The following is a 24,842-nucleotide window of genomic DNA, read 5'->3' as shown; positions in this document are numbered from 1 at the left end:
AGCTGAAACAAGGTTAACAGGATACTTAACAAATATTTGGAACCACTAAAAACAGTAAATCAGAGATTATTTTCTATTAGTTAAAAAATTACTTATTCAAATGACAGGGTTTTTTTTTTAAGATTTTATTTATTTACTTGACAGAGAGAGACACAGTGAGAGAGGGAACACAAGCAGGGGTAGTGGAAGAGTAAGAAGCAGGCTTCCCGCTAAGCAGGCAGTCCAATTTGGGGCTTGATCCCAGGACCCCAGGATCATGACCTGAGTTGAAGGCAGCCGCTTAATGACCAAGCCACCCAGATGCCCCTTAAATGACAGTTTTAAGTTTTTAATTTTATTAACTGGATTTTATTACCTATATTAAATATTGACTATAAAGAATTTGTGAATGCTTCTAAAATGATTCACAATCCAACAAAATATAAGTTATTCTGAATCATATCCTGTCACCGCTATCAAACTAAAACTAATCAAGACAATACTGTGTTGTTCATCAATATCTGTGAAGATTTATTTTGTCAACTTGGCTATACTTGGCCAAGCTATGGTACCCCCTTCTTTGGTCTGTCTAGATATTGCTGTGAAGGTATTTTTCAGATGTGATGAACATTTTAATCAGTAGATTTTAAGTAAAGATTACCTCCTATAATGTAAAAGGATCTCATCTAATAAACTGAAGGCCTGAAGAGAAAAAACTGAAGTCCCTTTGGATTCAAGTCGGCAACATCAATCCCTTCCTGGGTCTCCAGCCTGACAGCCTACCTGAGTGCCCACACAACTGTCTGAGCCAATTCCTTAAAATTAATCTCCTCCCTCCCTCTTTCCCTCTCTCCCTCTCTACATTTCCTATTGCTTCTATTTCTTTGGAAAGCCATGATACAGGATCCATATTTTCAAATCAAATTTACATATTTAGGTATGTAAATATATATGCCCCAATGACCATGTCTGATTTGCTTCTATTTTTAGTACCATTATACAGTTCATACTCAATAAATGAGTACTGCCTGAGCACATGAATAAATGAGTATCTAAATCTAACAAATAGGATAAACTGTTACCTTTAGCTGGACGAATGGAAAATGCCATTCCTCCTTTTGTGATTACTGGCTGCCATTCAAATTTGGCAAAATAATTCTGATGATTATACAACCCCACTGTCCCCATAAAACGTGTTTTCACGGAGAAGCCTTGTGGTCTCAATACTAGCTCATTAGAAGACAGCTCAAGCTTTACTGGCATGACAACTGCCATTACAAGGATATGGCCACCAGGTATATTGTTCACTGTAAAGGTGAAAGACCTGTAACACAGCAAAAGCAGTCAAACTTCATTGACAATAGCTATCTGCAGTTACAGAATTCAGTTACATATAAAAAGCATATATTATTGACTAACGCCCACAATTAATCCTTAGTAAGAAAGACATCAAAATATTTATGACAGACTACCACTGAAATATCAATCTACAAATCTACAAATTGATGCACATATAGTTTCTGTGTTTGCAGACAAAACATGACATATTCAACAATTACTGAGTTAAAAAAATACATACTCTACAAAAGGGCATTTTGATTCTAGCATACAGAAATTCAAAAATAAATCCTACTTCCAAAATTTTCCAACGGTGGGAGATTCAAATACCATCGATATATAAGTACTAGCTGTAGGCGGAATCACATATGAAAATTGGTTCGTTTTCTGAAGTTCTTCCAAATTAATATCTAAGTTGATCAAAATATGCATAGGTAGCATATTAATAACATGCAGTAGACGAGTATTTGTGGAGTTCACACAAATATCACCAAAGTTAAGGACAGAGGGCCCTGAAAAAATGAAAAATTATTAAGTTTAGTTTTGGTTAATGTATTCAGTAATTTTAAATTTCCATACTATATTTTCACCAATTAATTTATAAAAAATGGAACTTAGAAAAATATTTCTTATAATATCATAAGTTACTAACCAAGATTTTTACCTAAATGCCCATAATTTGGCATTTGGAGATTATTGGCTAAAATTCAATATAAATATATCCTAGTTATATGGAAAATTGTATTGTAAAGTTATTAAAACTCATAACTCATTTTAATATGCGAATCTGCATACTCCAACACCTTCTCCACTTCCATCAATACATTTATGTTCATCTATCCAGAATTTACAGAAAATGCTAATTTTCCCGTTGCTCAATACTTAAGTTTTCCCTTTTTTTTTTTTTAAGATTTATTTATTTTCTTTAGAGAGAGAGAGAGCATGAGGGGAGTTTAAAGTTTTCCCTTTAAAATGACAGAAGTTTTTATATCATACAATTTTAATAAGTCTTCTATGTCTCTTAACAACCGGATTTGATAGTAAATGACATACAATAAGCTGCCCATGTTTAAAGTGTAGAATTTCTTTTCTTTTTTTTTTTCAAGGATTTTATTTATTTGACAGAGAGAGACATAGCAAGAGAGGAAACAAAAGCAGGGGGAGTGGGAGCGGGAGGAAGCAGGCTTCCTACAGAGCAGGGAGCCCGATGTGGGGCTTGATCCCAGGACCCTGGAATCATGACCAGAGCTGAAGGCAGATGCTTAACGAGTGAGTCACCCAGGCACCCCAAAGTGTAGAATTTAAGTGTTGACATGCATACACCTATGAAACCATCACCACAAGGAAGAGAGTGAACAACCACCACTCCAAAGTTCTCTTGTGCCCCTTTATATTCTCTTCTTCCTTAATTCTCAGTTAACCCCCCTTTCCAGACCCCCACTCATGTACATTATGTCATGGTAGACCGGTTCACATGTTTTAGAGTTATAATTTTAAGAGTGGAATAACGTAACATGTACAGTTTTCTCTGGTTTCTTTCGCTCTACAAATTCCCTGGAGATTCATTCAAGTTGTTTCAGGTGTCAGTCATCCATTCTTTGATATTACAAAGGGGTAGTCCTTTACAAATGACCCTTCCCTCACTTGTTGAATGACACTTGGATTGCTTGTAGGTAGTGGCTACTACAATTAAAGCTGCTAAAATATTTGTACACAAATATTTGTTTGAACTCATGATTTCATTTCTTTTGGACAAAAATCTAGGAGTGGAATGCACAGATCATACGGCAAATGCATGTACAGACGTGTAAGAAACTGCCTAACTCTTTTCAAGTGGTTGTATAATTTTCCACTCTGCTGGCAATGTATAAGAGTCCCAGATCCCTCACATCTTTGGCAACAACTCAAATGGTGAGTTTTTGTTTTGAGTTTTTTTGTTTTGTTTTGTTTTTAACTTTAGCCATTTTAATAGATTTACAGTAGTATCTCGTTGTGGTTTTATTCTGTTTCCCTAATGACAATAACAACATTATGTATCTTTCTACATGTTTATTTCTCCTTTGTGTGTTATAAAAACGATCAAATAAGCAATTATGATTACTCTTGAAATAAGAAGAAAAAGTTTCAGCAAAGAAAGTGAATACCCAAAGAAGAACTAAATAGAAACTCTAAGATTAAAAAATACAGTAAGTAAAATAGAAACCTCTTAGATATGCTCATTAACAGAATGAGAGGACAGAAGGAAAAGTAAGTTAACCTAAAGAAATATCAACAGAATTTATCCAACCTGACAAACAGAAAGAAAACAGACTGAAAAAAATTAAGAGTCTTGGACACCTGTGTAACAAAAGCAGAAGGTTTAAAAATCATGTAAAAGGAGCCCCAGAGTGAGAAAGTAAAGGGTGGAGGGGACTGGGAAAATATCTGGGAAAAAATAATAGCTGAAAAATGCCCAAATGTAGAAAAAAAGTAAACTTTCACACACTAGAAGCTCAGCGAGATCTAAACAGAACAAATAAAACAAACAAACAAACAAACAAAACCATGACCAGACCTTTGAAAACTTTTGAGAACTAAAGATAAACTTGTGAAAGTAAAAACAAAGAATCTTGAATAACATTTCAAAGTCTTGATATAACAACATTTATATCAAATGTAAATGACACAAATGCACCAATTAAAAAACACAGATTGTGAGAATGCATGCAAAAGTACTATATGTTGCCCACAGGAAACTTACTTCAAGTACAGTGACATAGATAAGTCAAAAGTAGAAACAAGTAAAAAGATAAACAATGCAAAGACTAAAGAAAAGAAAGCTTTGATAGCTAGATCAGTATCAGACAAACTATACTTCAGAACAAAGAAAATTACCAGGGACAAAGAGGACCAAGAAAGCTTAACAGTCTTAAACCTGTATGCACCAAGCAAGGGAGCTTCAAAATAAGTGAAACAAAATTGACAGAATTAAAAGGATAAATAATAAAATCTACAATTATAGCTTGGGATGTCAATCACCTTTGTCAATAACTGACAGACTGTCTAGACAAAAAAGCAATAAGGATTTAGTAGAAATGAATACCATTAACTAATTGGGATATAACTGACTTTTAAAGAATACTACATCCAACAATAGCAGAATACTTCTTTTCAAGTCACAAGAACCTTCAACAAAAGGGACCATCCAGGGTCACACTTAACAAATCTTCAAAAATCTAGAAGAATTAAATACATACATGTGTGTACTTTGACTAAATGAAATCAAACTACAAAACCATAGCAGAATAAATCTTGGAATTAAATAACACACTTCTTTTTTTTTAATATTTTATTTATTTATTTGACAAAGAGACCATGGGGCGGGGGGAGCAGGCTCCCTGCTGAGCAGAGAGCCCGATGCGGGGGCTCAATCCCAGGACCCTGGGATCATGACCTGAACCGAAGGCAGAGGCTTAACCCACTGAGCCACCCAGGCGCCCTTAAATAACACGCTTCTAAATAACTTGTCAGCCAAAGAGAATGTTTCAAGGAAAATTAGATAATACAGTTGACCCTTGAACAATAAGGGTTTGAACTACATGGGTCCACTTATGCACCACCACCTCCAAGAAACATGTATTTTGTGTTCTGATTTAAAAGTAAGGAAGAAGCACCAAATGACTAGAAGCCAAGGGAAGGCTGGGGAAAGATCTAGAGAAAGCTGGAACAGCAAGGCTCTTTTCTGATCCAGACACTCCCCACCTCAACACTTGTTCATTTAGGTCTTGAAATGAAGAGCAAAGGGGCGCCTGGGTGGCTCAGTGGGTTAAAGCCTCTGCCTTCAGCTCAGGTCATGGTCTCTGGGTCCTGGGATCGAGCCCCGCATCAGGCTCTCTGCTCAACAGGGAGCCTGCTTCCCCCTGCCCCCCTGGCCTGCCTCTCTGCCTACTTGTCATCTCTGTCTGTCAAATAAATAAATAAAATCTTAAAAAAAAAAATGAAGAGCAAAAAGGAATGGCTCTGGGAAGGGATTCTCGCCAAAGCAACAGGGCCCTTCACTAGTGGGAGGTGACCAGGGACCACTGAATAATAACCTTCCCCCCACCCCTGGATAAAGGGATCTGGGAGAACATGGATGTATGTTGGGGCGGGTGGGAAGGGCAGGGCAGGACAGCACTAGGGAGAAGCTCGAAGTGGACAATGGAAAGGGGCCCTATACATGGTGCTGAAAGTGCTTCCAGGTGGGGAGTTCATACTGTCAGGTAACTGGCAGCTCAGCACTTGCCAGTGTTTTTCCTGAAACTGTGTTAGAACTCCATAAAAGGGTTCAGGTAGAACAACTGACTAGAGAAATAGGTAAAGGTGATCTGCCTTCCCTGGTTCTCTGCACTTGGAAGGAGGCTTCCCATATTCCTGGGTAGAGAAGCAAGAAGCTGGTGTCACTCCAGGATCAAGCTTTGCGAACTTCGGGTGGAGACAAGGCGATGGGTGCCTCATTCTACTACTGTACTGTACTGTAAATGTATTTTCCCTTTCTTATCATTTTCTCTTTTTTAAAGATTTTATTCAGGGGCACCTGGGTTGCTCAGTCGTTAAGTGTCTGCCTTCGGCTCAGGTCATGATCCCAGCGCCCTGGGATTGAGCCCCACACTGGGCTCTCTGCTCAGCGGGAAGCCTGCTTCTCCCTCTCCCTCTCCCTCTGCTTGTGGTCCCTCTCTCCCTGTGTGTGTCTCTCTCAAATAAATAAATAAAATCGTTAAAAAGTTTTTTTTTCATTATTTATTTGAGAGAGAGAGAGAGTTCATACACAAGCAGGGGTCCAGGATGGGCAGAGGGAGAGGGAGAAGCTGACTCCCTGCTGAGCAGGGTGCTCCATGTGGGGCTGGAACCTAGGACCCAGGGATCATAACAAAGGCAGACACTTAACTGTGAGCAACAATACTCTTTGCACAACATCCGATGTAACCCAAACTGTATAACAGTTTTCTCTTTTTCTCTTTTTTTTTAAAGAGTGCATTTATTTATCAAGAGAGCACATGCGTGCCCAATCAAGAAAGCACAAGGAGGGGGAGCTGCAGAGGCAAAGGGAGAAGCAGACCCCCCAACCCCCCAAGCAGGGAGCCCAATGCAGGGCTCGATACCAGGACCCTGAGATCATGACCCAGGCTGAAGGCAGCTGCCCAACCGAGCCACACAGGCACCCCTCTTTAACAGTCTTCACTAACTGATTCAGTTAATCTCCAAATCCTCTACTGTGTCTCTTGACAATCACTTTTTTTTGAAAGACAGAGAGGAAGCCGGGGAAGGGCAGAAAGAGAGGGAGAGAGAAAATCTAAAGCAGGGTCTAAGCCCAGCATTGGACCCCAATGTGGTGCTTGACCTCAGGACCCTGACATCATAACCTGAGGTGAATTAAAGAGTCAGATTCTTAACGAACTGAGACCCCCAGTGATCCCCACTTCACTTTCTAAAATATAAATACAGAGCAAAATTTTCTGAAATTGTAATCTCCACTGATAGTGCCAGTCCCTGTTCTCTGCAGAGGTTCAAAAAACACCTCCAAGGTATAAAAACGAGAGTGATACAAAATTCCTACCATCACCGTTGTTGACCTTGTAAATTCACACAGGGGCCTTGTCCCCAGGAAAAAGGTCATTATTAAAATACTCAGGACACCAGGTGAAGAAGGGAAAGAAGCTGGTAGAGGATTTGTAGAAGAGAAACTGGGCATAGCCTTCTAGCTTTGCTCCTTTTGAATTTGTATAGATTTGCATATCTGATTTAAATCAGTCAGCAATTAGGAAGACACAAAGCATGAACCACCCAATAATGAAACCTAAGTCCATGGGACTACAAAGCCCTGTACCTATCACATGCCTGGCACAAGAGAAGCACAGTAAATGACATTTAACCTGAAGTGAACTGCATCCACAACCCCAGACAAGCAATGAACTAATGAGTTCCCAGTCTGCCAAGCCCAAGGGCCCCACTGTCATTGTGTGGCAAGGAGGTTTAGCTCTGGTGGGAGAATCCAACTCTTTAAGCCAGTCCATGTCACTTTCCCCAGAACCAGATCCTAGTTTGGGCATTTCCCACAGCCCTCGCTGATCTAAGACTTGGTCACCGACCAACCAGAGCAAACCATCACCACCCAGATATTTAAGCACTTCGCACTGTGTTTCCTCTGACCTTGCACCTCTTCGCCTATCGCCTTTAGTCTAGATAACAAAAGAATAGGTATTTGGTGTTCTGTGCATTGGGTTCTCCAATAGAGGGAGAATCAGCACATCCATACCTATTAATCCTGCCTAGAATGAAATGGAAACTTCCTCTTCAGACTAGTACAGACTACTATTTCTTTAACAATAATCATCCTTTAATAGGCTTGATGAAAATGACCTAGGGAAGGAAACTGTTCAACACCGCTGCAAGGCAATTGTCACTTGTTTTTCCTTTTTTTTTTTTTAAGATTTTATTTATTTATTTGAGAGAAAGAGTGAGTGAGAGAGCAGGAACACAAGCAGGGAAGGAGGAGAAGGAAAGGGAGAAGCAGACTACCTGCTGAACAGGGAGCCCACTGTGGGGCTCGATCCCAAACTCTGGGATTACGACCTGTGCCAAAGACAGACACCCACGCACCCCTGTCACTAGTCTCTTAACTCATGCCTAGGGTTGTTGTCAAAACAATAATTATCTCAATGACAAACATCCAGAGACAGTCAATACCATGACCTGAGGTTTCAGTACTGGTTGGGGCAAGCAAGAGATCCAGAAGCAAGACAAAGTGGGTCTTAATAAAATCCAGTTTATACCCATAATAACCAAAGCAATCTTGAAAAAGAAGAGCAAATTTGGAGGATTTACACTTAACCGATTTCAAAACTTACTCTAAAGGTACAGACAGTATCAAAGACAGTGTAGATCTGTCATAAGGACAGACATACAGATCAGTGGAACAGAACGGAGACTCTAGAAACAAACCCTGATATATATGGTTGACTGATTTTCAACAAGGGTGTTAAGGTAATTCAATAAGGAATGACAATGTTTTCAACAAATGGTGCTAGGACAATTGAACAGCCACATACAACAGTATGAACTTAGACTCTTAACTCACAATATACATAAAAATTAATCCAAAAGGAATTGTAGTCCTCAATGTGAGATCTAAAATTATAAACATTTTAGAAGAAAACAAGGGAAAGTATTTGTGACACTGAGTTAGCTACAGATTTCTTGGGTATGAAATCAAAAGCATAATCTACAAAAGAAAAAAATTATAATAAAAAAATTTTTATCGATAAATTCAATTTCACTTCAAGTAAAAACTTCTACCCTTTTTTTTAAGATTTTATTTATTTATTTGACAGACAGAAATCACAAGTAGGCAGAGAGGCAGGCAGAGAGGGGGGAAGCAGGCTCCCTGCGGATCAGAGAGCCCGATATGGGGCTTGATCCCAGGACCCCGGGATCATGACCTGAGCTGAAGGCAGAGGCTTTAACACACTGAGCCACCCAGATGCCCCAAAACTTCTGGGCTTTAAACAACACTATTTAAAAACTAAAAAACAAAAACAAGCCACAGACTCTGGAAATCATATTATCTGATAAAGGACTTGTATCCAGAATACATAAATAATACTTACAACTCTACAATAAGAAGGCAAATGTTCAAATTAAAAATTGGGCTAAGAATTTGAAAGACTCCTCCAAAGGAGAGATACATTTATGTCAATTTAAATGCATGAAAATATATTCTACATCTTAGTCACGAGCAAAATGCAAATCAAAACCACAGTGAGAACATTTCACACCACCAGGATGGCTATAATCAAGAAAGACAGAACATAACATCTGGTGAGAACTTGGAGTAATTGTAACTCTCGTGCACTGTTGGTGGGACTGTAACTTGGTACACTCTGGGAAGTTTTTGGCAGTTTCTTGAAATGTTAGACAGAAACTTACCATACAACTCAGCAATTCCACTCCTAGGAATCTAACCAAAAGAAATGAAAACATATGTTCACTCGAAGAATTATATGTGAACATTTATAGCAACATTATTCACAATAGCCTCAAACTGAAAGCAGCTCATGTCCATCAACTTGTAAATGGATAAACAAAATGTGGTACTACCATAAAATGAAATGCTATTTAGACATAAAAAGAAAATATTTATACCTATTTATACCTACTGGATGAACCTCAAAAGCATTATGCTAAGTAAAAGCTTCAATATACGAGAGACTACATATTGTACAATTCCTTTTATATGAAATGTTCTAAAGAGGCAAATCCACAGTGAGAGAAAATTGATTACCAGTTGCCTGGGGCTAGGGGTGGGATTTGGGAGTAAGTACATACAGTCCTGAGGGTGATGGCAGCATTCTAAAATTGAATTATGATGATGGTTGCATAATCCCATAAACTTACTAAAATTCACTGACTAGCATACTTTAAACAGGTCAATTTTATGGAATATAAATCATGCTCCAATAAACCTGTGTTAAAAAAAACAAAGGCTTTAATAGTTTTTTATAGATTCTTACCAACAATTACTTGATGAATTTGCTTTGGCGTCAAAATTAAGCTACAATCATGTTTTTCATGGGGCGTGGATGGTTCTGATTTAAGTCCTTTGAGAACCTGTGGAAAAATGTTACTTCAAAATTAATTCTGAATGTTACCAAAAGATATTTTAAGAATTCTCATGACTCAATGAAATATAAAATATTGCACATGCCTTTCTTTTCAGAGCCTTCGTCTCCTTGGAGTCTATATTTCTGGTATTTAGTAATTGGTTAGGTTTGATCAGACACTTTCCTGAACACAATTCCTCTTCTATTTCCGTTTCTGAGAGTGAGGGTGACTTTAGACCCGATGCTGGCTGTAATCCTATGTCTGTATCATTATATGAATACATGCATTCCCTATTAAAATCATAATAATATCTAATTGAGGCCAAAGGTTTTAGAAAATATACTGGCAAACCCCAACATTCCCCATAGCTCATGCTGCTGCTACCACACTCAGAACCACTTACAAAGAATGGTGCACTAATCTACACAAAATTACCTTCTGCTGAGAAGACCCCATTCTCAAAGACCTCACCAAGGAAGGCGTGCCCACCCCACCACAACCAAGGACAGCTCACCATCGAAGGCTGATACACAGCACAAAAGATAAGCCCTTAAAAAAAAAAAAAAGAGAGAGACGCCCCTTTGGCTCAATGTAGGAACATCTATGAGGCACAATTTATGCTTCAAGAGACCTCAAGGTGAGTATAAGCCTCACCTGAAAGACAACATTTTGCAGTTCCCTCCCCTGCCCTATCCTGCTTCCCTCATCTTGTTCTCCTAAAAGAGCACTGTGCAGGAATCCATCTCAAGAATTGCTCCTGGGGGGTGCCTGGGTAGCTCGGTTGGTTAAGCGTCTACCTTCAGCTCGGGTCATGATCCCAGGGTCCTAGGATCAAGCTCCGCATCAGGCTCCCTGCTCATCGAGGGCCCTGCTTCTCCCTCTCCCTCCCTCTCCCACTGCTTGCGTTCCCTCTTTTGCTGTGTCTCTCTATAAATAAAATCTTATTAAAAAAAAAAAAAAAGAATTGCTTCTGGGATAAAACCAACATAAGACATTCCCAAACCAAAAGTAAGGAAAGAGATAACCTCAGTTAAAATAGTTCAAGGTGTTGCTATGTTCATATATGAAAAGGTCCCTTAAATCACTAAAAAGAAACTAAGGAGTAAAGAAAAAAAAAAAAATTTGGCCCTGAAGGCACCACGATCCATTTCATACTGTTTGAGGAAGTGAACTTTACCTCTCTACTCGTTTCCGTAGGCGCACACTTCTTAAATGTTTAATGTATCTTTCATAATAGTTTTCATGTGCTTGCTTTTCCATTTCTTCAAATTTAGTATATGCATAATCAGGATCGACATAGTTGTATCTTGGAATTTTTGTGAAAATCGTCCTACAAGATGAGAAAGTTATGTCGATATTTATATATATGCATTGATTTAATCAGTCTTTATTGAGTGTCTCCTATGCCAGCGGCTAAGCACAGAAAGGCGAAGAGAGCAGGTCCTAGTCCTTTCCCTCATATCCTCTTACATGGCAAGACATTATGACATAGAGAACTAGAATAAGATCTAATTTTCTTCCTAACCTAATTAGAGAAAATTCCTAAGGTCACTGGGATACAATGGTGCCTACTCTAAAACTACTCTTAGGGAATTAATCAAGTAAGCAATTCGGAGAGTTCTAGATTTACACACAGGACTAGATCTGAATCAGGTTAGTGTTTCCTAAGAGTTAGTTACTTTAAGATTGTTGTGAAAAAAATTAGAAAAATACATACATAATTATAAACCCTTTTGCTAAACATATTATTTTTTTAGTATCTCAAAGCTTATGCAAGTACCATCAATGGCATAGAGAGAAACCAATCCAAAAACAATGTACATCTATGTATATCTCATGATCACTCATCTGAGTTCATGTTCTTCCTTTCATTTGCCACATATTCTCCATAAAAACAATGTATAATTATTCAGATCTTCTGATGTTGGTCTGCCTAATTCTCAACAGATTTTAACAATCATTAAGACGCTTACCCTCAATAATTAACTCAATATAAATCTTATTAGTTATACGGTCAAATGAAATTTAGTATTTGTCCCTGTTTTCAACAAGTCCTAAATGGTTATGTAAGATAACTTTAACTGAATGACAGTCTTTATGAGAGTAAGGCAATAAGAGAAAAATAAATGTTCTGCTATTCAAAAACAGTTGTTGAAAAGACCCCCAAGAACCAAAGCAATCTTGAGAAGAATAAAGCTGGAGGTAATACAATTTCAGATTTAAAGATAAACTACAAAGCTATAATAATCAAGACAGTATGGTACTGGCAAAAAATAGAAACCCAGATCAACATAAAAAATAGAAAACTCAGAAATAAACCCATGCTTATACAGTCAATTAATCTTCCGCAAAGGAGGCAAGAACATACAATGAGGAAAAGACAGTCTCTTCAATAAATGGTGCTAGGGAAACAGGACAGCTACACGCAAAAGAATGAAACTGGACCACTTTCACACCACAGACAAAAATAAACTCAAAATGGAATAAATATCTAAATGTGAGACTTGAAGCCATAAAACTCCTAAAAGAAAACATAGGCAGTAATCTCTTTGACATCAGTCTTAGAAATATTTTTCGGGTTATGTCTCCTCAGGCAAGGGAAACAAAAGTAAAAATAAACTATTTGGTTACAATAAACTAAAAAGCTTTTGCACAATGAAGGAAACCATCAGCAAAATGAAATGAAAAGGCAACCTACTGAACGGGAGAAGATATTTGCAGTGATATGTGCAATGAGGGGTTAATATCCAAAATATAGGTATCTATTTAGAACTTATACATCTCAACACCAAAAAAAACCCAAATAATCCAATTCAAAAATGGGAGGATGACTAGAATAGACATTTTTTCAGAGAAGACACACATGTGGCCAACTGACTCATGAAAATGTGCCCAACATCACTTACTATCACGGAAATAAAAATCAAAACCACAATGAGATGTCCCCTTACACAAATCAGGATGGCTAATATTAAAAAGACAAGAGATAATAAGTGTTGATGAGGATGTAGAAAAAAGGGAACCATCCTGCACTCTTGGTGTGAATGTAAATTAGTACAGCCACTGAGGAAAATGGTATGGAAGTTCCTCAAAAACATAAAAACAGAAATACTATACAACCCAGTAATTCCACTTCTGGGTATTTACCCAAAGAAAACAAAAACACTAATTCAAAAATATATGTGCAATAGCCAAATATGGAAGAAATCTAAGTGTCTATGACTAGATGCATGAATAAATAAGATATAATACATACACATATATACATATATATGTGTGTATATATGTACACACACACACACACACAATCTTGCTATTTGTAACATGGATGGACTGAGGGAATTAAGCTAAGGGAAATAAGTCATACAGCAAAAGATAAATGCCATATGATTTCACTTACATGTAAAATCTAAAAAACAAAACAGAAAAACAGAAATACAAATATAGAGATCAACTAGTGGTTGCCAGGGAAGAGGAGAGTGAGGGGGATGGGTAATATAGGTGAAGGGGATAAACGAGGTACAAATTGCTAGTTATAAAATAAATAAGTCACAGAGATGAAAACTACAGCATAGAAAATATTGTCAATAATACTGTAACAACATTGTAAGATGACAGATGATAGCTATACTTATAAGAACCGTCTACTGTATACAATTGTCAAATCGATATGATATATACCTGAAACTAATATATTTCAATGTCAACTATAATTCAGTAAAAAATTAAAGCAAGCAAAAAAAAAAAAAGAAGAAGAAGAAAACAAAGACTGTTGCTGAAATTCAAATTTTCCTCAGGCTTGAGGAACCTTAACCACATTTAGAATCTAGAAATGGTTCCTATAACTGAAGTCCCGAGGTCTGCAAAAAGAAGTCAAGGAAAGACATGGAAAGAAGTAGTAAAGTAAATGCCTGGAGTCACAAAGAGCTGGTTATTAACATACCTAAATGCTTATCAGCGCCATAAAGAAAAAAACTTCATGAAGCTAGCACACTGAATTCAACAACACATTGAAAAAAATCATTCACCATGATCAACTAGGATTTATTCCGAGGTTGCAAAGTGGTTCAAAATTTGAAAATTAATCAACATGATTCTTCACATCAGTAAGAGAAAGGATAAAAACCATATGATCATTTCAATAGACACAGAAAAAGAATCTGACAAAGTACAACATCTACTCATGATAAAAATCCTAAACAAAATACGTTTAGAGGGAACATACCTCAAAAGAATAAAGTCCATAAACTAAAAACCCACAGCTAATATCATACCCAATGGGGAAAACTGAGAGCTTTTCCCCTAAGACCAGGAACAAGACAAGAATGTCCACTCTCACCACTTCCATTCAAAAGAGTACAGGAAGTCCTAGCCACAGCAGTCAAACAACAAGAAGAAATAAAAAGCATCCAAATAGGTAAGGAAGAAGTAAAATGTTAATTATTTACAGATAACATGATTATTATATATAGAAAATCTGAAAGACTTCACCAAAAAATCGCTAGAACTGATACACAATTTCAGTAGACGCAGGATACAAAATCAATCTACAGAAATCTGTTGCATTTCTCTAACTTAATAATAAAGTGGTAGAAAGAGGAATTAAGAAAATAATCACATTTACAATTGTACCCAACATAATAAGATACCTAGGAACCAACCAAACCAAAGAGGTGAAAGAGTTATACTCTGAAAACTATAAAACACTGATGAAAGAAATTGAATAAGACACCGAGAAATGGAAACACATTCCATGTTATTGGATTGGAGAACAATTTTTTTTTTTCTTTTAAAGATTTATTTATTTATTTGACAGAGATCACAAGTAGGCAGAGAGGCAGGCAGAGAGGGAAGCAGGCTCCCTGCTGAGCAGAGAGCCCGATGTGGGGCTTGATCCCAGGACCCCGGGATCATGACCTGAGCGGAAGGCTGAGGCTTTAACCCATGGAGCCACCCAAGCGCCCCCGAAATAAAAATTTTTAAAAAAAGAATAAACTGGGGCTGCGGAAAGATGGCAGCTCAGCCGCGGCAGCCTCATCCACGATGCGTACAGCTTCCGGGGGGTGATTTTTGTGATGCCGTGAAGAAAACAACTGACAAACACTCTTGTACGACTTCTATGGAGTGGGACACACAGGAGTCACAAATAACGTGGTTTTGGAAGCTCCCTTCCTAGTTGGAATTGATGGTTCGCTCAAAGGCAGCACTTAAAACCTTTTATTCTGTACTTCCTGTGGGATTCCCACTGGTTTCCATTTGTATTCTACCGATGCTGCTCTGGCTGCCTTGAGAGGTCACTTTTGCCTTTCCAGTGACAAAATGCTATCAGTTAAAAACAAAAGCCATAGTAAATGCATCTGAGATGGACATTCACAGCTTGTCTCTACCAGAAAAAGTTGCAGAGCTGAAAGAGAAGATAATGTGAGCACATACTCACTTGTATTCACTGATGAAGATTCTGAAGGAAGTAACTCCAGACCAGACCAAGTCAGAAAACTGATCCAGAATTAAAGCTTAAGTATCAGGTTCAGGCCTTTTTACTATCTTCTATCAACAGGTGCTATTTGATCAATTCTCGAGAAAGATCGGCTTCAAGAAGGGATGGGAACTGTGGTTTATTGTGCTTACCTCTAGGCTGATTTTCCAAATGATTTGAGAAGCTGCTTCTTAAGATGAGAAACTAAGGAAGTTTCTGTCCAGATTTTATAGCTATTTGCCTTACAAACTTATTTTAGCTTGTCAATGTCATAAATACTTATTTCTGGAAACCTATTTTACTGCAAATTTAGGTTGATTAGGAAGCAATGTCCTGTGAATGGTCTGATATAAAGATGCACGGTTGTTAGAAAAATAGAGTTGTATTTAATGTTGACTACTATTATTTCTAAATGGAGTAGTTGTTATGGTGAAGACCGAGAAACCACATTTTTTCTTACATAAAATATAGGTATATACATATTCTGTAGATAATAATAAACTAACTGGATAATGTAAAAAAAAAAAGAATAAACTTCATGAAATACCTCTTTAGCTTTGAGTAGGTGATTTTTTTTAATGTTCAAAATACAAGGGTCAAAGATTATTTTTTTAAAAGCTTTTTTTAAGGATTTTATTTATTTATTTGACAGAGAAAGAGAGAGAGAGAGACAGTGAGAGAGGGAATACAAGCAGGAACAGTGGGAGAAGGAGAAGCTGGCTTCCCACTGAGCAGGGAGCACGATATGGGCTTGATCCCAGGACCCCAGGGATCATGACCTGAGCAGAAGGCAGAGGCTTAATGACAGCGCCAACCTGGCACCCAAGGGGACAAAGATTATTATGCAAATAAAATACTTTTCTTCATTTATTTATTAAAAAATATTTACCCAGTGCCTATTATATGCCTGACACTCTTCTAAACACAGGACATACTGTAGTACACAAAAATTAGACAAAAATTCCAAACTTATTTTACTTTCTTGTCAAAATCATTAATGAAATGCATTAAGAAACAAAATAACAATTATAGTTACCAACAATTTCATACATCATAAAATTTCATTCAAGTTACTAATTGCTAACCAGAAAAAAACTAAATTTTGTATCTCTATTAATACGGAAAAGAGTAAATTGAGAAAAATAATTTTGGCCATGAGAGAAATAGGAAATCTTTAGCTTTCCTAAAAAAAAAAAAAATCTGGCAAGAACTATAAAGAGCTTAAGAGCTGATCAAACTCAACACCCAAAAAACAAATAATCCACTAAAGAAATGGGCGGAAGACATGAACAGACATTTCTCTAAAGAAGACATACAAATGGCCAACAGACACATGAAAAAATGCTCCACATCACTTGTCATGGGGGAAATACAAATCAAAACCACAATGAGATACCACCTCACACTAGTCAAAAAGGCTAAAATTAACAAGAATGAGGAGGTGGGGAAAGGGGAACCCTCTTACACTCTTGGTGGAAATGCAAGCTGGTAGAGGCACTCTGGAAAACAGTAAGGAGGTTGCTAAAATAGAGCTACCCTACAACCCAGCAATTACAGTACTACGTATTTACCCAAAGGATACAAACATAGTGATTCAAAGGGACAAATGCACCCCAATGTTTATAGCAGCAATGTCCACAATAGCCAAAACTATGGCAAAAGCCCAGATGTTCATCAAAAGATGAATGGATAAAGAGATAGATACACAATGGAATATTAGTCAGCCATCAAAAAATTGAAATCTTGCCATTTGCAACGATATGGTTGGAACTAGAGAGTATTATGCTAAGGGAAAAAGTCAATCAGAGGAAGATAATTATCGTATGATTTCACTAATATGTGGAATTTAAGAAACAAAACAGAGGATCTTAGGGGAAGGGTGGGTGATGGGCATTAAGGAGGACATGTGATGTAATGAGCACTGGGTATTATATGCAACTGATGAATCACTGAACTCTACTTCTGATACTGGTAATATACTATATGTTAACTGATAGAATTTAAATAAAATAATTTTTTTAATCTGGCAGAACTACATTTTACCTAAATTGAATTTAAATAAAGAATATTTTTTCAATCTGGCATTTTTAGATCATATGATTAAGACTGATTAAGACAGAAAAAATATTAATATTAAATTAACATATGTCTATACAAACATATTTTTATAAACATAGGAAAGAACTGAAAAGGATACATAAAAAGTTGTTCCCAAAAGATACTTCTGTATGGGAGGGAGTGCAATGAGTCAGAGGGAGAAATAAGTTTTCCTTTTTTATACTACATAATTATTTAAAATGGCATCTGAGTGATTTCTGCACTCCTATGTTCCATGATACTTGTCAAACAATAGAGAGAGAAAGGCTGGTATGAATAAAATTTTTAAAATAAAATAATACTATGAAAAGACTCAGAATTTTCCAATTGTGGATAATAAAACAATTATGGCCTAATATCAAATGATATTGCAAGAAAACAGCTATAAAATTAAGTGAGCTCACCAAAGGTAAAGAGAAAAGTAGAGAAATCCCAGGGACATTATCAAGTTTAGATGGTGTACTAGTAGCACACCAACAGGCAGAAAAGAAACTCGTTTCAGTCTCAAATGTGTAAAAACCAGGATGCCTGGGTTCCTTCTCACTAAGCACTTGTAAGGTAGTGATTTCTTTGAGGTTTCAATCGATATAAATTGAGGTTTAACATCACTTTTGATCCTAATTGTTGAGGTCTTAGTTCAGTTTGGGATTAGTTATGAGAAATGTGACTTTGAGGGGAACAAAGGTGATGAGGATGATGATAATGATGATGATGACAATGACCGGTTTTTCACAGTTGTGTTTATTTTTACCTTAGATAAATTCAAGCTGTCAGCCATACTTAATGAATATGACAGTCAAGTCTGAGAACCTGATATATTTCTTTTTCTTTCCTTAAAGATTTTATTTATTTATTTGACAGAGAGAGATCACAATTAGGCAGAGAGACAGGCAGAGAGAGAGGAAGCGAAGCAGGCTCTGGGCTCAGCAGAGAGCCCGATGCAGGGCTAGTTCCCACCCGAGCCGAAGGCAGAGGCTTTAACCCACTGAGCAACCCAGGTGCCCCTTGATATATTTCTAAACGTGATTTTTTTCTATTACTCTATACTTGTCAACAGCATATTTTAATAATCATCTGGTGAAGCATTCCCTTCCTGTAAAGTATACAGTAGAGGTGATGAGAGGTAGGACAAAGCAAATATAGTAGCATTCAATAACCATCAACTCCAATGTAAAACAAAATGAGAGATAAAGTAAAATTTTATTACTATTATTATTATCATCATCATTAGTTTGCTACAACAGGATCTGCTAAGACCTGCATATCATGTTCGTCATTGTGTCTTTCAAAATTTCTGGTTTTTAATATAACATGTTACCTGAAAAGTTTATGCTGGTCTCCAGACCTGATACTTGTAGCTCGATCATTGGGAAAGGCTATCAGTGCACCCTTCATTGACTCTTTACTTATGCGATGATTGTGAAGACGTGTCATGGCTGATTGAAGCATTGTAACAGGTGCACGGTCCTTGTATTTAGGCAAGTCTCTAACCACAAACTGTCCCGTAGGATTAGTGACCAAAGGAGATATACCTTTTATAGAATTGGATATTAAGTTAAATGTTTTTTTAATTTCAGCTTTCCAATTAATATCCATGTATTAATACACTACACCATTGGTTCTAACTTAAAACTAAATCCCTAAACAAATTCAGAAAATACAACTATTTCATCTAATAAATGGACATACACAAAACAATTTATAAAATATTGCACATATAAAAAAGAAAACATAGTAACTAAGGAATGAGTTAGCCTATGTGACATAAGATTTTATAGATCAGAGAGAGCTGAATATCAGCAATTTCATATGGCTCAATGTATAAAAGATAATTGAGTATTACAGCCACAAGATAATCCATGAAATGGTCAAAAGTAGTTTATATTATAGACTCAAGCAAAAATACAGAAGAATAACATATAAAACCCAATAAATATTTAATACATTTTATAGATCACTAAACCAATGCTATGCAAACTGTAATCCCCAAAATGGCAGCATCAACTACTGTCAGGGTCATGTTAGAAATGCTAATCTTTGGGTTCTACCAAAGTCTTATATAATAATCAATTCTGGGATATAGACCAATGAAATCTATTTTAACCAGCCTTCTATGTGATTTTGATGCATTCATAAGGTAAGAACCACAAGATAAGACTACATTTCACATATATAACTAAGCAATCAGTGTGTTAAAATAATCCTATATAAACTTTATTTAAGAAAAAGTGTGTCCACATTAGCTTACCAGGATTCATTTTCATCACAACTTTCTTGGTGGAAGGTTTGCAGACGCTCTTGAAATCTAAATATATTTGATGAAAAGGTTTCAGTGATGACTGCAAATTTTCATCTGCCACTGAGCCAATAATCTCTATCAGTTGCTTCACTTTAAAGACTCCTACTTGATGTGGAATGAATGAACATGTCACATTCTAAAAAAAGAAAAAGTAACAAGTTGCTATAGGCTGAATGTTTGTAAATCCCATAAACTCGTATGTTTAAACTTAATGCCCATGTGATGGAATTAGGATAAGTAGGGCCTTTGGGATGCGATTAGGTCATAGGATTAGTGCTCTTATAAAAGAGGCCCCACAAAGCTCCCTAGACTCTTCTACCATATAATAAAACAATTAGAAGGCTACAACCAGGAGGAGGGCCCTTACCTGACCAAGTTGGCACCTTGATCTAAGACTTCGAGCCTACAGTACTGTGTGAAATAAATTTCTGTTGTTTAAACCATTCAGTCTATGGTATTTTGTTTCAGCAGTCCAAATGGATTACAAAAATAATATTAAACTGTTGGGAAGTTGGGAAAAAATTAAAAGCAACAAAAAAACTGTTTATAGGGGCACCTGGGTTAAGCCTCTGCCTTTGGCTCAGGTCCTGATCTCAGGGTCTTAGGATCAAGCCCTGCGTTGGGCTCTCTGCTCAACAGGGAGCCTGCTTACCCCTCTCTCTTTGCCTACCTCTCTGCCTACTTGTGATCTCTCTCTGTCAAATAAATAAAATCTTTAAAAAAAATAAGAAGAACTTTATAAAATTTTTAAGGAGAGCTAGTCCATCACCATAATATAAAAGAAGCTTAGAAATACCATATATGACATTGACAGACCTTTAAGATATATATTACTGGAAAAGTATTCAAGAAAAAATTAAGAACAGTGGTATTGAAGCACCTCCAGAATAGCAAACCAAGGATTTCCAAATATCTACTCCCCCAAAGGAGAAAAAAAACCACTGGAATAATTGTCAAAATCAACTTTATACATATTCTAAAATTACCCAAAGCTTATAAAAATCCAAGGAATATTTAAGAAAAAAATAGCTGATCAGCCATAAGAAAGGATGAATATCCACCATGTACACTGATATGGATGGAACTGGAGGGGATTATGCTAAGTGAAATAAATAAAGCAGAGAGAGACAATAATCATATGTTTCACTCATATGTAGAATATAAGGAATAGCGCTGAAGATCATAGGGGAGGGGTGCCTGGGTGGCTCAGTGGGTTAAGCCTCTGCCTTCAGCTCAGGTCATGATCCCAGGGTCCTGGGATTGAGGCCCACATTAGTCTCTCTGCTCAGTGGGGAGCCTGCTTCTCCTCTCTCTCTGCCTGCCTCTCTGCCTACTTGTGATCTCTGTCTATCAAATAAATAAATGAAATCTTTAAAAAAAATCATAGGGGAAGGGAGAGAAAACTGAATGAGAAGAAATCAGAGAGGGAGACAAACCATGAAACTCTTGACTCCAGGAAACACACTGAGGGTTGTGGAAAGGGAGGTAGGTTGGGGGCGGGGGGATGGGGTAACTAGGTGATATGCATTAAGGACGGCATGTGATGCCAGGAGCATTGGGTGTTATATGCAACTAATGAATCATTAAACACTACATCAAAAACTATTGATGTACTATATATTGGCTAACTAAATTTAAATAAAAATTTAAAAATAGCTGAATCTCTGAAGGATAAGAGGTTTTGTGTCATTTTAATAACTGCCATCCCATCCTCCTGTTCTAGTTTTGAGCTCTTTTTGAAAACGACAGCCTTGTAACTATGGCAGCTGTAAAAACTATTAGCCTAGCAGCCAGGGAGGGAAAAGATTGGGTTTGGAGCTCTCCAAAAATCCTATCCCCAGAGAAATGTCCCTATTTGTCCTGTCTAGAAGCTAGCTACAAAGCCTACTATAAGGGTATTATTTTTAACTGACCTGGTTCAGGGCTCATTCTTTGTAAACTCTCTTCCCTGTTTTGTACCCCCTTCTCCTCCCCCATCAAAAAATCAGCAGCAATTGCTAAACATCACAGCAACTTGAAGTAGCATTACCATTTAAGGCCAATAAGAGGCAAAACAAAACAAAACAAAAAAGAAAAAAGGAAAATTAAAACAGAAATATTCAGAGGGTATTTGAAAAGCTCTCACATACTCCTGGGAATCTACCTCATCACACACATATGTATGAAAGTGTATATGCCCAGGAAAGACTAGAGAAAGCTCTAATTTCTGAAACCTGGCTGACTTTGAGACTCTGTACAAGCTGAAATTAAAGGCCAAAAAAAGCTATAAATTACCTGACAGAACAATAAAGATATGCCTAAGCCAAGTACACTTACACAAAGGCTCTTGGCAAAGGCTGAGCCTTACTGATTCAAGAAATTTAAGAGAAGCTCTACCCAATCATTAGCTGACCCCTAAATTAACTGAGTAGACCATTGATTGGCTGCACACAACAAAGAAAACATTTACAGACTTGGTCTAAAAGGTCACTAAAGAAAAAGAACAACAGGAGTGCCTAGGTGGCTTAGTGGGTTAAGCCTCTGCCTTCAGCTCAAGTCATGATCTCAGGGTCCTGGGATGGAGCCACACATCGGGCTCTCTGCTTAGCGGGGAATCTGCTTCCCCACTCTGCCTGCCTCTCTGCCTACTTGTGATCTCTCTCTCTGTCAAACACATAAATAAAATCTTAAAAAAAATAGCAATGAAACTAATCTTGGGAGCCATCTGATTTCAGAGTTGCCAAATTATACCATTTAAAATGCCCAGTTTCCAACAAAGAATTATGGGATGTGAAAAGAAAGAGGAAAGTATGGCCACTACACACAAAAAAATGCAATAAATAGAAACTGTGCCTGACAGGGCGCCTGGGTGGCTCAATCAGTTAATCATATGCCTTCAGCTCAGGTCATGATCCCAGGGTCCTGGGATGGAGAACTGTTGGGCTCTCTGCTCAGTGGGGAGCCTGCTTCTCCCTCTCCCTCTACTGCTCCCCCTGCCTGGGGTCTCTTGCTCCCTCTCTCTCTGTCAGATAAATAAATGAAATCTAAAAAAAAAAAAAGAAAAGAAAAGAAACTGTGCCTAAAGAAACCCAAATGTTGAATTTATTAGACAAACATATGTTGACTAATATAAATATGCTTTAATGACTAACAGAAAATATGTTCAAAGCATTAAAAGAAGACACCAAAAGCAAAGGAAACAAAAGTAAAAAATAAACAAATAAAGTGGGACTTCATCAAATTAAAAAGCTTCTGTACAGCAAAAGAAACCATCAACAAAATGAAAAGGTAACTGATGAGATGGGAAAAAATAGGACTCATTAATCATCATACTCAACATCACTAATTATCTGGGAAATGCAAATCAAAACCACAATGAAGTATCACAGTACACCTGTCAAAACGGCTATTATCAAAAAGACAAGAAATATGAAGTGTTTAGCAATAAGAACAAAACCTTCCCATTTTTGACAACATGGATATACTTTGAAGGCATTATGCTAAGTTAAATAAGTCAGACACAGAAAGACAAATACCATATGAACTCACTCATATGTGGAATCTAAAAAAAAAGCTCATATATACACAGTATAGACTGGTGGTAGCAAGGACAAGGGGAGGCAGATGGGTGAAATGGATGAAGGGGGTCAAAAGGTACAAATTTCCAGTTACAAAATAAATAAGTCATGAGGACACAATGTACAGCATAGTGACTATAGTTAATAACACTAATATCAAATATCACATATTTGAAAGTTGCTACAAGAATAAATCTTTTTTTTTAAGATTTTATTTATTTATTTGACAGAGAGAGATCACAAGTAGGCAGAGAGACAGCAGAGAGAGAGGGGGAAGCGGGCTCCCCACTGAGCAGAGAGACTAATGTGGGGCTCAATCCCAGGACCCTGGGATCATGATCTGAGCCGAAGGCAGAGGCTTAACTCTGAACCACCCAGGCACCCCTACAAGAGTAAATCTTAAGAGTTCTTATCATGAGAAAAAACTAAAACTATGTATAGTGATAGATATTAAACAGACTTATTATGGTGATCATTTTCCAATATTTACAAATACCATTATACTAATGCTATCTATTAATTATATATCAATAGGAAAAGAATTAGAAAAGGTATGAAAACATCTCACAGGGGTGCCTGGGTGGCTCAGAGTTAAGCCTCTGCCTTCAGCTCAGGTCATGGTCTCCAGGTCTGGGGACTGAGCCCCACATTAGGCTCTCTGCTCAGTGGGGAGCCTGCTTCCCCCTCTCTCTCTGCCTGCCCCTCTGCCTACTTGTGAACACTCTCAGTGTGTTACATAAAAATCTAAAAATAAAAAAAGAAAGAAAGAAAGAAAGAAAACATCTCACAAAATAGAGACTATCAATAAAGTATAGAAATTGTTAAAAAAAAACAAAAGAGAACGAAATATGGAAAACTCACAAATATGTAGAAATTAAACAATATACTTCTAAGTAACCAATGGGTCAAAGAAACCTCAGGGAAAATTAGAGAATACCCTGAGATGAAGGAAAACTATAACACAACATACCAAAACTAATGAAATACAGCAAAAGCTGTGATTAAAGTAAATTTAGGGGCACCTGGGTGGCTCAGTCAGTTAAGCATCTGTCTTTGGCTCAAGTCACCATCCCAGTGCCCTGGGATCAAGTCCCCCAATAGGGTCCATGCTCACTGGGGAGTCGGCTTCTCCCTCTGTCTGCCCCCCTGACTTGTGCTACACCTGCTCAGGTACTTTCTTTCTCTCTCTCTATATCTCTCTCTCTGTCAAAAATAAATGATATTTTTTTAAGTTTAAAAAAAAATTAGTAGGGGCGCCTGGGTGGCTCAGTGGGTTAGAGCCTCTGCCTTTGGCTCAGGTCTTGATCCCAGCGTCCTGGGATCGAGCCCTACATCGGGCTCTCTGCTCAGCAGGAGCCTGCTTCCTCCTCTCTCTCTCTCTGCCTGCCTTTCTGCCTACTTGTGATCTCTGTTTGTCAAATAAATAAATAAATAATCTTTTTTAAAAATAGTAAATTTAAAAGGTCTTTAAATCATA

The 24,842-nt window shown here is 37.3% G+C and overlaps 1 protein-coding gene across 4 annotated transcripts in view; it reads right to left on the bottom strand.

The window, feature by feature from the left end:
* The window catches only part of CFAP47 (cilia and flagella associated protein 47), a 521,025-nt gene that overhangs the window by 456,693 nt on the left and 39,490 nt on the right, over positions 1–24,842 (bottom strand). For all 4 annotated transcript variants that reach the window (XM_032330937.1, XM_032330938.1, XM_032330939.1 and 1 more), the window contains exons 9-15: positions 19,758–19,944; positions 18,828–19,041; positions 11,114–11,266; positions 10,040–10,226; positions 9,846–9,942; positions 1,613–1,829; positions 1,062–1,303 (exon numbers count right to left, since the gene is read on the bottom strand). In XM_032330937.1, coding sequence (XP_032186828.1) covers positions 1,062–1,303; positions 1,613–1,829; positions 9,846–9,942; positions 10,040–10,226; positions 11,114–11,266; positions 18,828–19,041; positions 19,758–19,944 — 1,297 coding nt within the window. The remainder of the gene's footprint in view (positions 1–1,061; positions 1,304–1,612; positions 1,830–9,845; positions 9,943–10,039; positions 10,227–11,113; positions 11,267–18,827; positions 19,042–19,757; positions 19,945–24,842) is intronic.

The sequence above is a fragment of the Mustela erminea genome, chromosome X (assembly GCF_009829155.1).
Source record: "Mustela erminea isolate mMusErm1 chromosome X, mMusErm1.Pri, whole genome shotgun sequence".
Lineage (NCBI taxonomy): Eukaryota > Metazoa > Chordata > Mammalia > Carnivora > Mustelidae > Mustela > Mustela erminea.
This window is presented reverse-complemented; position numbering and strand designations above follow the sequence as displayed.